The sequence below is a fragment of the Canis aureus genome, chromosome 35, assembly GCF_053574225.1.
Source record: "Canis aureus isolate CA01 chromosome 35, VMU_Caureus_v.1.0, whole genome shotgun sequence".
In the NCBI taxonomy this organism is placed as follows: Eukaryota; Metazoa; Chordata; class Mammalia; order Carnivora; family Canidae; genus Canis; species Canis aureus.
Window position 1 is genome coordinate 13,538,437 of NC_135645.1, and position 18,356 is coordinate 13,556,792.

General features: G+C 38.9%; 1 protein-coding gene across 8 annotated transcripts in view; it reads left to right on the plus strand.

Annotated features, from left to right (window-relative positions):
* Positions 1 to 9,193: 9,193 nt before the first annotated feature.
* SPICE1 (spindle and centriole associated protein 1) overlaps positions 9,194 to 18,356 on the plus strand; it is a 57,572-nt gene continuing 48,409 nt past the window's right edge. For 3 of the 8 annotated variants that reach the window (XM_077884516.1, XM_077884523.1, XM_077884522.1), the window contains exons 1-2: positions 9,194 to 9,329; positions 15,366 to 15,464. In XM_077884516.1, the coding sequence (XP_077740642.1) occupies positions 15,366 to 15,464 (99 nt within the window). In that variant the 5' untranslated portion in view covers positions 9,194 to 9,329. Of the gene's footprint in view, positions 9,330 to 9,487; positions 9,630 to 10,486; positions 10,657 to 11,471; positions 11,828 to 15,365; positions 15,465 to 18,356 lie in introns of those variants that run through there. The other 5 variants (XM_077884517.1, XM_077884521.1, XM_077884518.1 and 2 more) reach the window with 5 other exon arrangements.

Here is an 18,356-nt window from a genome sequence, read left to right on the forward strand (position 1 = left end):
CACAGAGAACATGCTCTCTGGGTTTCCACCTCCCTGCAGGTGTAGGTTGTTGGGTCTGCATTTGGAAGCAACTGCCTTCAAGTTGGGATTTCAAGACTCAAAGTGCACAAGCATCACTTTTGGCTGCCAGCTCTTATAGGCCCGACTAAGTCTAATTCTTCTCTTCTTTTAGAGAAACCCCTACTTCTTATATGTCCATTCATTACAATTTTAATTCTTGTACCTATGTTTCAAATAGTGTAACCAAGGATGACCTGGGGCTTCAGTGGCCATTCTGTGGAACATTGGGTTTGATCAAAATTGTTTATTTGACAGGTACTTTAAAAAAGAAAAAGAATAAAGATTTCTCAGATCCAATGGGCTCCCTTTTTGACTGGTTTTGGAGGTCTTCAGATGAGATTGTGTTCAAAAGTTCCTTCACTAAAATGTTCTTTGGTCAAAGCTAATGAGAAATTTGGCAAGCATTTCCATAGTAAGTCCTCCCTGTCCAACCCTCCACTTGTCTTCTTGTGCCCAGCTCTCCCACTTCCCCCTTATCCCTCTAACGTCCCTTCTTCTGCATCTCCTCCTTCCTCTTCTCCTTGTCCAGACCCATCTTTCCCCAGCAATTCTCTAAAACCTCCAAATGTTGGTTGTCTCCAATAATCTATCCCTCCCATAAGCCAGGTATGCAGAGATCCGAGATGAATTAAGAGCTATAATGAAAGATTTCCCAAAACTCAAGCAAGACTAGCCAAGATTCACAGAAGAATTTGTAATTCTTTTAGTGCACATGACTCAGGGTTGCCTGACCTATGTTAACTTGTATGCATATTGATCAGAACCTCAGATGCTAAATCCTGATTACAAAAGTTGGTTGGACCAACCTGAAGAGAGACCTCCACAAAAAACCTCCTTAGGGTCAGAAAAAGGCCGAAAAAAAAAAAAAAAAAGTCAGAGTCTCCTAAAAGCCATACCTGAACATATTTAATAAAAATTGATTGAATCATAATTCAATCATGCAAAAACAAAAGATGAAACTACAGGAGACTTTGGGATAAATAGAAAATATCCTCCAGAAACACTAATCTTTCTACATTAAATTCTGCTGTCTTTACCCAGCCTCTTTCTTGGAGTAAAGTTAGAACCAAAGTGGTAAATATTTCAAATAACTCACAGATTTGTCCCTATCTCCCAGTCCTTAAGTACAACTCTTGGGTCCTTGGTGGAAAAACAACTCTTCCTGTTTTGCGATACCACATATACAAATGTATTAGGGAGAGATCTGCTTTGCAAATAGAACTGTGATATTAAATGCACACCAGAGGGACTGTTTCTTGAGATTTCAGAGGATGTATCCATTCCTAATCAACTTATGTCTGTTTATCACCTTTCCTTTTCCACTCTACTTGATGTGTACTCCAGATACAGATCTTGACACTGTACTTGACTCTTTATGGGCTAAAATTTCTATCAACATAGGAAAAATAATTGGAGCAGAGTCTATTAAAGTTCAGATAGATCTTATCAAACTGTTACCCAAATTTCTACAAAGTTAGAAGCTAGAGCAGGGCCTCAAATTTATAGTCGAAGGCCTTATATCAAGAGTCCTTTTCATAACCTGCACTAACTCTTGTTACATTATTGTCCTGCCAGTAAAGAAACCAAATGGGCAAATATATTGATTTGTTCAAGATCTCAGGACACCAATACAATTGTTATCTCTCCTCCATTAGTACTTAACCCAAATTCCATCCTGTCATCAATTCCCCCACAAACCACTTCCATCCTTGTAGTGGATTATTGCTGTGCCTTTTCTGGGTGTATTCCTACACTTAAGAGTCAATATCTTTCTGCCAACGATATACTACATGGATAGCTAGGCCTTAAGGGTTCACTGAATCCCCTTCCTATTCTTAGGTCCTTAATCAATAACAAAAAGGTCTCAATTTCCCTTGTGATTCATTTCTGATGTATAGGTGATTTTCTACTTTGTTCAGAGAAGCCTGTAGCTCTCAGCCTTGATAGAAAAAAGGCAAAAAAAAAAAAAAAAGGCACAATGTCTCAAAAAGATAAATACAATTTTGTCAAAACATAGTACATTATTTAGGGCATGAGCTGCTGTTTTAAGGAGGGAAAAACAGTCTCTCATAACAGGATAAAGACTATCCAAAACTCTCTTAGATCCCTCACAAAATTACAGCTAAGATGACATTTAGGTCTAACCGGATATTTCAGACAATGGGTGTAATTTTTTTCTAAGACTGTGACACCTCTTTATGAAATGGCTAAGTCTTTAGTAAGATCCACTCTCTTCTGGGAGCTCAAATGTTCCACAAGTCTTCTTTAATTTGAAGAAGGCTCTCCGACAGTCTGTTTCCCTAGACATCTCTCACAACAAAAGAAACCCTTTTGTTCTGGGGCTTAAAGCCTTGGAGTTTTAATTCAACTTAATGGACACCATCAAAAGCCCATCACTTACAGTCACCTCACCCCCATTCCAGTTGCAAAGGCTGATACCCTTTGTGGTATAGCAATACTACCACTGCAAAACTTGTCAATGCTTCTGCAGAATTAGTTCTAGGTTCTGTGTTGATCTTATGGTTCCTCGTGTAGTACAGACTTTACTCCGCACTGAGAACACACATCTTTCAGCCAGTTGATTAACTGCTTATGAATTTCTGTTGCCCTTTCCCTCTTATGTTACTATTCGTTGCTGCAACACTGTGAATACTACCACTCTTCTGCTCTGAAGAAGAGGAACCCCGTGATTGTCTTACTTCAGTTAGGGGACTTTCTGCACTTTGCTTAGCTTTATTGGAGACTCACATTGAAAATCTTGACCTAATATTTGTTCATGGGGCATACTTCAAAATTGAAACGGGAGTTATTAGGCTACCTCTAATGCTATAACTAATCCAAACTCTCCTTTATAGGATGGTTCCTTACCTGGGGTAAAGTTAGTCCATATGGCAGAATTTGTAACAGTTATGAGAGCTTGTCAACAGTCAAAGACCTGAGAATCGATAAATATGTATGCAAACAGCAGGTATACTTCTGGAGTAGTGCGTGATGCTTTAAAACAAAAAGAGTTTCTGCTGGAACCCCCAACAAAAGCGGACAAGGTAAGGAATTTTTAGATACACTTCTACTACCCAGTGAGATGGCTATTGTAAAGACCAAGGTCCATGCTAACAGAGATAATATAGTAGCTAAAGGAAATTCTCTAGCAGATCATTTTGCCAAACAAGTTACCCCAAAAGATAAATCTCTGGATTGAGTCAAAGAGGCCATCATTAAATACCCACATTTAGCCCCTGATTTGGAAATGGAAGAATAGAAAAATGTAGCATATCCTTCACTGAGATCATCCTCTGCACAAGATGGCCATTTGGTGGCACCAGATGATTTCAAATGGATATGAGCTGAATTTCTCCATAAAAATACTCATCACAATAAAGACAAAATGCTTACTATTTCAAATCAGCATTGCTGGGAAAACTTTAAAAAGACAGTGGAGATTATTTGTGCACATGTGTTACTTGATCATATCCTGGAAAAACTGTAAAGATAAGGCATGGTGGGAACCAAAGCCTCAAGGACCCTTTAAACACCTTCAAATGAATTTTATTCAGTTCCCACTCTCCACAGGATTTATTTTTAGGATGAGCTAAAGCATTTCCTTGCTGAAAATCTTTGGTGTAATTTTTTTCAATCTCTGAAATGCTGCCTGATTTTATGTTTCCAACCTGGGGTATATCAATTTTTCTATCAAATGACCAAGACACAATTTATATGAATCCTTTTAAAAGAATTTTGTGAGGCATTATCCTTTCTCAAAAACTGTACTGTCTTTACCACCTACAAACTTCTGGAAAAAATTAAAAAAAAAAACCAATGGCATCTTTAAGTTAAAATTAGCAACACTATCAGAAATCTTTGAACTCCCTTGGCTATAGGTACTCCCACTAGTCCATAGGGCCATATGATCCATTCCCTCAGAGATAAATTGGTTATGTCCCTATGAACTGTTAACAGGAGGCCCATATATTTAGAAATTTTATGCCTGATATTAGACACTTCTCTGTTGAATGGAGATGTGACAAAATATTGCAAGGGAGTCATGTACTATATCCATGAACAAATTAAGGCCAGCTTTCCACAACTCTTCTTAAATAGTCTTTTTATGGGGCACCTGGGTGGCTCAGTCATTTAAGCCACTGACTTTGGCTCAGGTCATGATTTCATGGATCATGGCATTGAGCCCTGCATCAGGCTCGCTGCTCAGTGAGGAGTCTGCTTGAAGATTCTCTGCTCTGCCCCTCCCCCACTTACACGTGTTCTCTCTGTAATAAATAAATAGATATTAAATAAGCTCTTTATGATCATCAACCAGGAAATTTCATCTATTAGAAGAAACATGGGATAAAAAATGCACTTGAACATCACTGAAAGGGATCTTATCAGGTGTTATTACAAATCTTGCCAAGATTAAAAATAACCAATGCCATTAAAAAATTGAAGCAGTTGTGGAAACAGAGTCTCATGACATGAGAATAAGAAGACCGTTTATTTGGAGCTTAATATAGGAAGGGTTTCAGCCACCATCTCTTGCATTTGGTAGAGGCTCAAAGACAGGAGGGGAGTGAAAAAGATTTATAGTGAAATAAAGGGAAGACTTCAGAAACATGGATTAGAAGTTGGAATGGGAAGCCGGAATTAGAATAGAAGTGGGACATCTTATGATTTGGGGAGCACATCTGGCTTATATATGGACCACCCAGAGAAATCTATATAAACAGCTTTTTGAGTGTAACTGACAATGAACTTCACATATTTTTTTTTAACTTTATTTATTTATTTATTTAGTTATTTATTTATTTATTTAAATTTATGACAGTCACACACACACACACACAGAGGCAGAGACACAGGCAGAGGGAGAAGCAAGCTCCATGCACCGGGAGCCTGACGTGGGATTCCATCCCGGGTCTCCAGGATCGCATCCTGGGCCAAAGGCAGGCGCTAAACTGCTGCGCCACCCAGGGATCCCCAACTTCACATATTTAAAGCACACATATCACCTGTGTTAGATATATACATATCTGTGAAACCATTATCTATATATACCTTACTCTAAAGTTTCCTTCCTCTTTTGTATCTCTCTCCTGCTTCTTCTCTGCTTCCTTTCTATTCCCAAGTAACATGTGGTCTGTTTTCTGTCACTGTATTAGTTTTCATTTTCTAGAGTCTTATGTAAATGGATCCATACAGTATGTGCTCTCTTTTTGTTTGACTTCTTTTGCTCAGTATAATTACTTTGTTAGAAGAATCTTAAATTTTTTTTGCTAAGAATTTTTACACCTACATTCACTAGAGATATTCTGTAGTGTTGTTTTCTTTCTTGTAATGTCTCTCTCTGGTTTAGTTATCAGGGTAAGAGTGATCTCATAGGGAATTGGGAGATATTCCCTCCTTTTCAATTTTTTTGAAATAGTTTGTATAGAATAGGTGAAATTTCTTCCCCACATGTTTGGTAGAATTCACCAGTAAAGCCATCTAGGCCTCTTTTTTTCTTTGTGGGAAGCTTCTTTTGTTTGTTTTTTTTTCTTCTGAAATTTAAATTTTTGTAATTGATACAGAGCTATTCATTTTTTTCTTTTTTCTTGAGAAAGCTTTGATAATTTATGTCTTTTAGGAAAGTTGTCCGTTTTATCTGTGTTATCAAATTTATTACTATACAGTTGTTCAAAATACATTCTTTTAGTGTCTGTTGAATATTCCACCTCTCTCATTGCTGATATTGGTAATTTATAGGTAATTTTCTGGATCAATTTGTTTAAAGGTCTAGCTGATTTTCTGCCTACTTGTATTATAAATTATTCACTGAATGGCATTGAGATTTCTGACTATAATTGTGGACTTTTTATTTTACATTGCAGTTGTGTCAGTTTTTGCTTCATTTATTTTGAAGAGCTCTTATTTAGTGAATGATTGTTTAGGATCTTTATATATTTTTGATTTAATGTCCTCTTTGCCATTGTGAAATTACTTTTTTAAATCCCTGGTAATATTTTTTACTCTGAAAATTTGTTCCTCTAATACTGATTAGTAACTGACTTCATTTGACTAATATTAACATGTCTTTTTCTATCTTTGTACTTAAGACTTCAGTTTTTATATTTAATGTATGTTTCTTCTAGTAGGCAGCAATAAAAAAAATTAATCTGATGATCTCTGCCTTTTAATAGGGGTATTTAGTCCATTTACATTTAATGTAATAATTGATATGATCCTGTTATTTTGCTATTTGTTTTCTATTTCTCCCACCTGTTCTTTGTTTCCTTTTTTGTACTTTTTGTGCTTACTTTTATATTAGTCAGCTAATTTTTAGTATTTCTTTTGTAAACTCTTTATAAAGACCTCTTTTAGCCATAAGTTATTTTAGTGATGGCTTTTGGGTTTGTGATATACATCTTTAGCTTATTACAGTCTACCTGCAAGTAATATTATACAAAGGATTGTTTTCCTTTGCTTGAAGTATTTACTTCAACACTTCTCCTGGTGAGGATCTGCTGGTGATAAATTCTATCAGTTATGTGTAAAGGTATCTTTATTTTATCCTTATTTTAAAAAGCTATTTTTGACAGATATAGAATTCTAGGTTGACAGTCATTTTCTTTCAATATATTTAACTATTCTGTCTCCTCACTTGCAAAGTTTCTGATGAAAAATATAATGTTATCCTTATTTTTGTTTCTCTGTAATGTTTCTCTTTCAGCGCTTTAATTTTTTTAAATCCCTGTTTCTGAGCAATTTAATTATTATATTTATTTATTTATTTATTTATTTATTTATTTATTTTTGAGGGGGAACTTTAATATGGTTTTCAGGCATCTTTAAGGGCACACTTAAACTTAGTGATCATGAATTTAAAGTCAGGATGGTTGGGTATTTTTCTCCTTCCAGTTTGAGTTGCAAAGTTGCAGGCACTTAGTAATTAGTTTTGCTATGGCCAGAATTGTGGGTTTGCCCAGTATTACAGTAATTCATAGAGGGGTAGGGAGTTGAGTATGTGTGCAAGGAACGGTTATATTGATTGACCAGCGAATGTATCTACATCAAACCTTCCCAATTAGAGTGGAAACTATTAGAAGGCAGTTCTTCTTTTTTTTCCCCCAAAGATTTTATTTATTTATTCATGAGAGACACAGAGAGAGAGAGGCACAGAGACACAGGCAGAGAGAGAAGCAGGCTCCATGAAGGGAGCCTGATGTGGAACTCGATCCCGGGTCTCCAGGATCATGCCCTGGGCTGAAGGCGGCCCTAAACCCCTGAGCCACCCGGGCTGCCCTAGAAGGCAGTTCTTTGCATCTAGAAGGTGCTGAGTATGTTTGCTGATCTCTGTATGGATAAGTCTTAACAGTTGAAAAATAGGGACTAATGGAAGGTGTCATATTGGAGCAAATTAACTCCGTTTCCAAACAAAATGCTTTGAAAAGTCCTTAATAGGCCTACACAGCTCTTCCTGTCCTGGCTCTAGCCTCTTAAGCCAGCTTCCCTTACACCAAGCTCTCTGATCTCCAGATACGCTCAACTTCTTCCAGTTCTTTGCTCTTGCCACCGCAGCTTCGCCTACGTAGCTCCCTCCGCAGGAATGTTTTATGCGTCCCTGGTAGCGGACTCATCTACTTTCCAGCTTTCCTGAGTAATTCCTATAAATATTCCTTTTTTTTTTAAAGATTTTATTTATTTATTCATGAGAGAGAGAGAGAGGCAGAGACACAGGCAGAGGGAGAAGCAGGCTCCACACTGGGAGCCCAACGCGGGACTCGATCCCAGGACTCCAGGATCACACCCCGGGCCAAAGGCAGGCACCAAACCGCTGAGCCACCCAGGGATCCCCTTATAAATACCCTATAAATTTAGTGTCTAGTAACTTCTAGCACTTGTCATAGTCCTAATTTTACATTTGTGTCGTTGATGGCTGTTTGCTACTATACAGTAATCTTATTGAGGACAAGAATCTTGCCTGTTTTTTTGATCCCGCAGGATCTAGCATAGCCTATTGGCACATTGGTAGGCGGTAACACACACATTTTTTTTTGGGAAAAAGAAAAGATTAAGAAAGGTGAAAACAAGTAAATGTTATATGTGAAAGAAAAAGATCAAAAAAGGCGAAAACAAGTAAATATTATATGTGAAGCCTATTGTGAAAACAAGTAAATATTATAGGTGAGAAAAAAAGATCAATAAAGGTGAAAACAAGTAGATATCATAAGTGAAGCCTATTGTGAAAACAAGTAAATGTCATATGTGAAAAAAAAATCAGTAAAAGTGAAAACAAGTAAATATTATACGTGAAGCCTATTGTGAACACAAGTAAATGTTATATGTGAAAAAAAGATCAAAAACGGCTAAAACAAGTGAATATTATATGTGAAGCCTATTGTGAAAACAAGTAAATATTATAAGTGAGAAAAAAGATCAATAAAGGCAAAAACAAGTAAATATTATACGTGAAGCCTATTGTGAACACAAGTAAATGTTATATGTGAAAAAAAGATCAAAAACGGCTAAAACAAGTGAATATTATATGTGAAGCCTATTGTGAAAACAAGTAAATATTATAAGTGAGAAAAAAGATCAATAAAGGCAAAAACAAGTAAATATTATACGTGAAGCCTATTGTGTACACAAGTAAATGTTATATGTGAAAAAAAGATCAAAAACGGCGAAAAGAAGTAAATATTATATGTGAAGCCTATTGTGAAAACAAGTAAATGTCATATGTGAAAAAAAAGATCAGTAAAAGTGAAAACAAGTAAATATTATACGTGAAGCCTATTGTGAACACAAGTAAATGTTATATGTGAAAGAAAAAGATCAAAAAAGGTGAAACCAAGTAAATATTATATGTGAAGCCTATTGTGAAAATAAGTAAATATTATATGTGAAAAAAATCAATAAAGGTGAAAACAAGTAGATATCATAAGTGAAGCCTATTATGTGTGAAGCCTGTCGACAACTTTGTTTTAGGGAATTCACGAGAAAGTGGCGAAGGCTTCACGCCCACCGCCCGCAGCGCGGCCCCGAGCCTCGCGCCTCGCGGGGAGCCCAGGGCTGGAGCGCGGCAGCGCAGGTGCCTCCCCGCCCCCGGGTTCCCGGGACGCCCCGAGTCGGCGCCTGCGCACTGGCCGCACCGCATCCGGGCCGGCGAGGGGCGGGGCCTGGGTAGCCTAGGCAACGTCCCGGAAGTGGCGGGCTGCGCGAACCTGTGGCGGGCCGGGCGGCTCTGGCGCCTGGAGGTGGTTTAGTGGCGGCGGAGGCGGCGGTCGGCCGACGGCAAGGCAGGTGGCGACGGCGCGGCGGAGGCCTGCCGCCTGTGCCCCCTGGTCTCCCCGGGCCCCGGCCCCTTACCCCGGAGAGCGCCCCGCGCCTGTCCTGCGAGGGTGTGTGCGCGGGCTGGTGTGTGGCGCCCCCGACCCTGAGTGCGCTCCTGCTGCCGGCCGGGGGCGCGGGGGGGGGGGGGGGGGCGGAGCCTCCCGTAGCCGCCCGGGACGCTGCAGACTGGCGGGAGGCCGGGGCGCAGGGAGGGCGGCTTCAGGGGGCCGCATGCGCAGGAGGGGCCGCCCGAGAGAGCCTTGGGGGTGAGTGCGAGGCGGAAGGGTGTTGCACGCCGCGCAGAAAGGATGGCGGGACCCACAAGGGCGGGAGACGGAGGCCGGCGGGCCCCCGAGGAGGGCAGAGGGCCCGAGGGCCGCGGCTGGGCCCTGGATTCCTCCCTGCGGGGGAGAGCCACGGTCCTCTGGGGCTGAGAGCTGCCCTCTGTCCTTAGATCCGGGTAAAGGATTGACTGACTGCAGGAGCAATGTAGGGAAGGAGGCCCTGTTCCCCTCTAGCCAGAGAGGATTTGCTAAATCTCACCGTAATTCTCCTTATTTGGGGACCTCCAGCGGCTTCCTGAGGGTCGCTTTAGGATTGTGTCCCAACTGCTGTAGCTTAGAGGGCCTCTCTAAGGGTCTGTCCTCTCTGTCCCTTTGCATCCTCTTTCTAGACTCTCACCTTCTCGGTTCTGGTCCAACTGAACTTGTCAAGCCCTTTGCAAATGCCTTTACTCCCACCAGGAAGATTGTTTTCCCCTTTTCGCCACGTCTAGCTGGTTTTGATGAAGAGGGGGGAAGGATGAGAGAGGGTTATTCCAGGGAAAGAATGCACAGATTCTGGTATCTGATTGGCTACGAGACAAGAGGGACCAGAAGGTGATGCTAAGGTTTCAAACTGGAGCAACCAGAAGGATGGTCATTCTGTTTGTTCCACTGAGCTTACCGGTTATGTAGTAAGGACTAGAGGTTGGTAGGGAGGGGACGTGGGTGATTAAGTTGTATTTTGACTACACTGTATGTGAGATGTTTGGGAGATGTATACAGAAGGCAGTTGGAAATGAGCACTTTGGGGTGTTGGGGGAAAACGTGAATCCTTGATGATTTGGGGCTCATTTCTACAGTGTGTCTATATGCCCAGGGCATTTGTAGCTTCGTTCAATGGAAGGAGCGAGATCACAGAGGGAAGATGTGAACTCCCTCTAGGTGATCTGGAAAGGAAGCCGCATGAGAGCTGGCCCCGTATTAGACCTGTCTACTGTTTGATCTCCAGTGCCTGGCCAGAGTCTGGCAGGTGAGAGATTCTCAACAGCAATTACTGAATGAAGAGAGAGAGTGTCCAATGGAAAGATGAGAGGATTGGGATAGGACTGTGGAGCTTTTTGATTATGTGGTATCTGAAGAGGGACCAACAGAGCCTGCAAAGAAAGGGAGAGATGAATAGGAGAGAAGCCGGGAGAATGTCGTGGAAGCCAAGGGAGAGGAGGGCCTCCAGCAGTGGGAGTCTATAGAGTTGGAAAGGGCTTTAGAGGTAAGAAGTCGCCAACACTTTCATCCTTTGGGAAGCTATTAATATTTTGGATTTTCTCCAAACAGGCCTAGATTTTCTGGGCTGTGCCGATTTTGTACTCCTTAGTACTATGAGAATATCTCTGCAGCCTCACACATCGGTATGTAAGCTGTAGCTCCCTGATGATACCTGATTTCTGTAAATAGGTCAAAATACCTTTGTCGGACTACGAGGTCTCATCCTGGGTTAAGAAAAGATATGACCGCTCGTATTGGTGCTGTTCAAGAGGACACTTTTCAGGGCAAGGGTGGTTCCCACGTTACAGAAGTTAGCTGGTGAAGGGGAATCCACGAGTGGGACAGCAGCTTAGTTCTCCGTTTGTGACCTCAGCACACGCAGGCTGGAATTTAGAGTTGGCCACTGTATTAGTCTCCTATGCTGTGTAACAAAACACCACAAACCTGGTGGCTTAAAACAGTACTCCTTTATTACCACATGGTTTCTGTGAGGCAGGAATTTGGACATGGTTTAGTGGGGTTGTGTGCTTAGGGTCTCACAGAGGCATGATTAAGGTGTTGGTGGTCTGTGTTCTCATCTAGAGCCCAGCTCGGGAAAAGTCCGCTTCCAGGCTCACGTCCCTTTGGTTGTTGGGAGAATTCATTGCCGCTTATGGCTGTATGCCGAGGGGTCTTTTTACTGACTTTCTGCTGTGGGCTGCCCACAGTCATCTGAATTCCCAGCCTTATGGCCCTTTTCATGGGCAGTCACAAGTGGCGATTGGCTTCTTCAGGGCCAGCAGGAAAGACTCGTTCTACTCTCGTAAGACAGAGACCCGTAAAACATAATGTGAAAACAGGAGTGACATCTCCTCACGTTTGCCTCGTGTTGTTGGATAAAACAAATCACGGGGGGAAGAAAACCCAAACAAGTCCATGGATCCTATCCAAACTCAAGGGTAAGGGATTATATGATGGCATTTTCATTGTGGGTAATCACAGCCAGCTTTGCTAGGCTAAATTGAAGTTAAAAAAAAAAAAAAAAAAAAAAAGAAACTGGTGTGTCCTGTCTTAGTCCATTCAGATTTCCATATCAAAATACCAGAGACTAAGTAGCTCAAAAATGAGAAATTTTTTTCTCATAGTTCTGGAGATTGTGAAGTCCAGGATCAAGGCTCCAGCATGGTCATGTTCCAGTAAGGGTCCTCTTCCCAGTTCACAGCCAGCACCTTGCTGTGTCCTCAGATGGTGAAAGGGATTAGGGATCTCTCTGGAGCCTCTGATGACAGTACTGGCCCCATTCACGAGGGCTCTGCCTCCCAAAGGCCCCACTTTCCAAAGGCCTCACCTCCTAATACCATCACCTTTGAGGATTAGGATTCAACATGAATTTTGGAAGGACACATTCAGACCATAGAATATACATTCATTTCATCACTTTTTTGTTTTTCAGTGAATATGGTTTTATTTGGACATAACATTTTCTTATGCTAAAATTGATAACTTCACATTCCCATAAATAATGCTCAGGCATTTGTTCAATGTTTGTTAGTTTTTTTTTTAAAAAAGATTCTATTTATTTGAGAGAGAGAGAACAGGAGCAGAGGGGAGAAGCAGAGGGAGAGGGAGAAGCAGGCTCCCGCAGAGCGGGAAGCCCAACAAGGCTCAGTCCCAGGTTCTTGGAATCACAGCCTGAGCTGAAGGCAGAGACTCAACCTACTGAGCACTGAGCCACCCAGCTGCCCCTGTTCAATTGTTTCTATTAATTTCTATATCTCTTTGCTCAAGAAAAGTTGTTTGGATTCATTTATATTTGTCATCAGAAGTCATCATTAGCGTACAAATAGCTATGATTTAAAAGATACTGCTTTTCCTAAATTTCAGATACTGTTATATTGAGGGCCTCACCTATATCTAGGGCCTCAATAGTGGAAGAAAGAAGTATATGGGCCTTTTTGATTGTTCATAAACTTTTGCATACTTCAGATTCATGGTTGGATTTTTAGAATTGAGGCTGGGAGAATTTCAGCCTCTGAATAAGTATAGTATTTTAAATAATATAACTTGAATTATTTTAAGAGTAATATGGGTTCATTGTAAAAAATTTGGAAAATCTATAACCAACCAGAGATGACTCAGTGTTAGTGCCATTTTCTAGGAAGTGCATTATATGTAGTCAGACCTGTTTTTTTTTTTTTTCAGACCTGGTTTTGAATGTCACCTGCCAGCTGCCCATTATTATTTGTGTGACTTTTGAGCAATATAATATACTTAATCTCTCTAACCCCCTTTTTGTCTCATTTGGGAAAGGACTAATAGTTGTCACTGACACCATAGTCATTGATCCTAAGCAGAACTTAGTATGTGCTAGGTAGGGGTTCTTGGCTATTTATGTCTTTAATTAGTTCCATTTTACAATTATAATTACAATTTTGAAGCACAAAAGTTTTAATTTTGATGGAGTCTGCTTATTCTTTTAGTGTTCTATCTAAGAAACCATTGCTTAACCCAAGGTTCATGAAGATTCATACTTATGTTTTCTGTTGGGAGTTTAATAATTTTAGCTCTTATTTTGAAGTTGGTGATTTATTTTTAGTTAATTTTTATATATGTTGTGAGGTGGAGATCTTGATTCATTCTTTTTCATATAGATCTCCACTTGTCCCAGCACCACTTATTGAAAAGACTTCTTTCCCTATTGAATTGTTTGTTGGCACCTCTGTTGAAAATAAACTGACTATAAACGTAGGGGTTTGTTTTGGACTTTTAGGTTTTTCTCTTCCATATCTTTTGTTTATTTGTTTATTTTTATTTTTTTAAAGATTTTATTTATTTGAGAGAGAGAGAGAGAGAGCATGAGTAGAGGACAGATGCAGGAAGAGGGTGAGGGGGAAGCAGATTCCCCACTGAGCAGGGAGCCAGATGCAGAGTTCAATCCCAGAATCCCAAAATCGTGACCTGAGCTGAAGGCAGATGCTTTACTGACTGAGCCACCCAGGCACCAAATTTGTTTATTTTTAACAAAGATATTCTATTTATTTGAGAAAGAGTGCACTCATGTGGAAACATGAGTCGAGGGGAGGGGCAGGAGAGAATCTTTAAGTAGACTCCCTGCTAAGCATGGAACCTGATGCACTGTATCTCTTGACCCTGACCCTGAGATCACGACCTGAGCCAAAACAAAGATTTGGTTGCCCACCCAACTGAGCCACCTCTATTCCATAGGCACTCCTCTATTCCCTATCTTTTAAAATGGTATTTATGGTTCTACCACTTACTTTGTGACCTTCACAGTTGGTTATTTCTTCATCCCTTAGCTTTCTCATCTGTAAAATGAGTAATAAATAGTAAATGCTTACTGGAATTACTGTTAGGATTAAAGGAAATACTGTGTGGGAAGAGCTTACTTAGAACAATACCTGACTTGTGTTAGCTATTGCCGTCATTATCACCATCTCCACTGTCCTCATTACCATCAACACTGTCTTCATAATATGACTTAAGTGTTATTCTCTGACTCATATGTGACTTATCTTTTTGCTGGATTGTAAACCCTGAAAATAGATAACATGTTTGAAGAGTCAATGTGATTGATAAAACAAAGCGAAGAGAACTGAGAAGCTCATGAAAATACTTGCATTTAGATGTTTTTTGTTATAGTAGACCAAATCATTTTTTAAAAATGTACTTAAGGAAAATACTACAGTCTTTGTTTCAGGATAATTTGGAATAAGGGGTCAGCTTCAAAGTTCTGTAATTAAATTTAGGTGTATAATGAAGTTTTGGAATGGGAGTCATGTACATACGTCGCTTGTTAAAAGTCACATATATGTATTGTAAAATTCTAGTGTACAGGGCTATGAGCCTTTTTCTAATTTTGTGTAATATTTCATCCAGTGTCTGTAGCATTGCTATTTTAAGAGTGCCAAGCAAATATTGGCAATTTCTAAATGCTGGTTTAGTATCAGTAATCACCGCTATTTAGTATTATGTGGAAATATACTAGAAATGTTGTAACTCATTTGTTCTCTAAAATTTAGCCATTTTTATCTTAGGCAAGTAAGCTAGTGATTTTAAGTGCTAGGATGCTTAACAAAAAGCTATAGCTCTCTTTGCCTTTTTCCTTTTGTTTTCAGATTGTTAGCCAATGACTGACATTTTCTCTGTTAATTATGAAGTTTGTAACTAATGACAAAGTTTATGCCCGTTGTCGTTGCTCTGTGCTTTATATCATAATTTGTATTCCTGGAGTTCTTTATTAAGCAAATATACATAAGTTATTAACTTAGACCTGTTTTATCATAGTTATCAGTACAGCTTTTTAATTGTGAAGGGAGAGAACCAAGTATTTTGGTAGACTGTTCCTTTCATTATGCTTACATTTTTCTTCTGACCCTTGAAAGTTTATTTTCCTAGATGTCTTTGTCCTTATCCAGTGAGATGTAATTACCACTTTTTCTTGTATCTTAAAAATTTGATAATGATTATTGCTTCTAGATGTCACTTGTCAGAGTGAACCGTTATGGTCCCCGGGGAGGAGGAAGGAAAGTGCTGAAAGTAAGGAAGAAGAAAACATCACTGAAGCAAGAATGGGATGTAAGTCTAGATGGGATAATAAACCTGTAAGATTGCTCTGGAGGGATAGATGTGATGACATGGCCCTAGTCACTCGATCCAGGGCTCTGAATGTAATTAGGGTGGAATGGGTTTCTGGGCATGTTATATCCCAGGTCTTGGAGGGAAGAGCAGAATCCTGTGGGGATCTTTTAGAATCCACATGTCAAGTTCGTAACTTATATCTCCTTTGAAGAGGAAATCTTAAGAAGGTGGGAAGTATGTTTTTAAAAAGTACTGCCTCCTCCACTTTGAGAACTCACTGTTTTAAAGCAACTGTAGCTAAACTGTGTCACTGAAATCTGAATTTTTTTGTACTTTCTTAAGATTTGCCTATAGCAACCAGTGCTATCATAATCATGTGAGTGGCATTTTTGGCTGAAAAGTGGGTAATTCTTGCTCTCTTATTCCTTGAATTATTTCTTTTTCACCTCCAGAAGCTGGTCAGTTTCAGTACAAAGGTTCTCTTTAGAAGACAAGTCTCAAGTACCTGGGACATATGATTCCTGGCTCCCATTCTGATTACTGTTTGGTATTATCAAGGGTATCTTTATCTTTCACAGCTTGGTACTTTAGTTTGAACCATTGACACTTTAGGTGCCTTTACTTTCTGTTGTGGAGAGCAACTAGTCAGGGACTACTTTGGATCTCAGAGTTTCTTTTGGACTTGGAAACTTCTGAGCAAACTGAGAGCCTTTTTGAAGTGGCTCAGGGGGACTTACCTATGTTTATATTGCTTTGTTGTCATCTGATTGGCTATAATATTTTTAAAAAAGATTTTATTTATTTATGAGAGAGAGAGGGAGAGAGAGAGAGAGCATGGAGCTGGAACCTGATGCGATACTTGATCCCAGGACCCTGGGATCATGACCTGCTGAAGGCAGATGCTTAGCTGCTTAGCTACCCAGATGCCCCTAGCTATAAAATATTATAAGGGTGTAATTCCAAGGCAGTGAAACTTATTAAAAGGAAAAAAACTGCATGTGATAACTTAAAAGTTGTCCACTTCAGAGTGGTTACTGTGGGACATTTAGTATTTATTCTGATATGCTATTGCTCAAAACATAATGGAAACCCACCATTGAAATTACATTTCCCTCATTTGTTTTTTATTATCTCCAGTGCTGGAAAAATCTATTTTTTGTAGACTGACCTTGGAAGTAGTTTTAAGTCATTTGGAGTAAATGGTACATGAAGGAGGAGAGAGCAAACTGAATAATACTATTTTGATAAAAATAGTGAGATATTCTTTGAAATGGCTTGTAAATGATATTTATTTATTTATTATTATTTTTTTTTGTAAATGATATTTAAAGGTAATTTCAAGAAAATAGTTTTAAGCAATAGTAACATTAATGAAATTATATTTTCTTCCAAGACAACTAAGTCTAAGCATATCCCTTATATGCCTGAATTTTATTATGATTATTAAAAATGATTCTTAAGATCTTATGGTTATATATTGTGGTTTTCTAAGTTAATATGAAAGGAATAACAGTTTTAGTGTAGAAAACCCCTGAACTAATTTAAACTATGGCCAAAAAGTTTAGTCTTTGAATAAATCAGAAGTTATATCACCAGACCCAGTTCCCTGTCTTTCCATTAGAAGAACCCTAACTTGTTTTATTTCCTGCCTTACCAAATCTGTGTAACAAAATGGCTGAAGTCATTTTGGAGAGAGCCAAATTGTAGGGCAGCTACTTCAAGCTGCGTAGACTACGCATTGCACAATTCTAAGGGATGCTATTTACATGGACCAGAGTAATAATGGAGTTGTGGGGTGTGGAAGACCTGCCATGTTGGTTTAGTGCCTTTTTACGAAGTGACTGTTTTCACATTTGATGAAATTATACAGTGCCCTCAAACTTTATCCCTTATTATGTATGAAACATTCTATGCTTAAGTTGTTTGCATGCACACAAATTTAACCTCCCTAAAGTAATCACAGTTTTATATTTTAGGACTCTTTAGAGGTGCCTCATTCCCTGGAATGCAGCTTGAAAACTACAATTTTAGTTAAACTTACTCATTTTGAATTATATACTACCCTGTTTTATTCCTTGTTTTAACATAATATATGCTGGCTTGGTAAATTTAGTGCTTATTTTCTGTAAGACACCTAAAAAATAGCCTGTTATTTTTTAATAAGACAACTAAAAATAATCCATATTAATATTTAAATTGAGAATACTAGTTCCTGGACAGGAAGTCTTTTTGGTCCCAGGACTTTGAAACCTTTCAGCCATTAAAATCCATTTTGTACTCATACCTAACCACAGATAAATGAACAGTGTAAATTCATAGGTATGACATAACTCTCTGAGTGAAAAAATATGGTAAGAAGTTTGAATAATAAAACTAGCATTTTATTTTAATTAAAATAAACACATTTCTTTTATATATTGTAAAAAATAGAAATAATTTAATTTCAGTTTAAAATAGCAATTTTATCTTGCTAAAATGTGATGATTGGACAAATCCCTTAACTTTTCAAAGAAAGGTTTCTTAGAGGTTAGCATGCTTAGTTAAGTACATAATCCTTTAACTGAGGCCCATCTGGCATGTAGGAGAAAAAAAGTACACAAGGCTTAAACTAATAAAAGAAGGCTTTTGAGAGGTTCCTTGCTGGCTCAGTCAGTAGAGCATGTAACTCTTGATCTTAGAGTTATGAGTTTGAGCCATAGAGATTACTTTAAAAAAAAAAGTTGAAAAATTAAAAAAAAAGGAAAATGAGTTTATCAAAAATAAACTAAAATTGATTTAAAAATTTTTTTTCACCTAGTTTAAAGAAATTTTTTTCCTGCAAGAAAATTACCCAAAGAAAGCGAATAAATATTGAAATCCTATTTTTTAAAAAAATCTGGTATATACTAA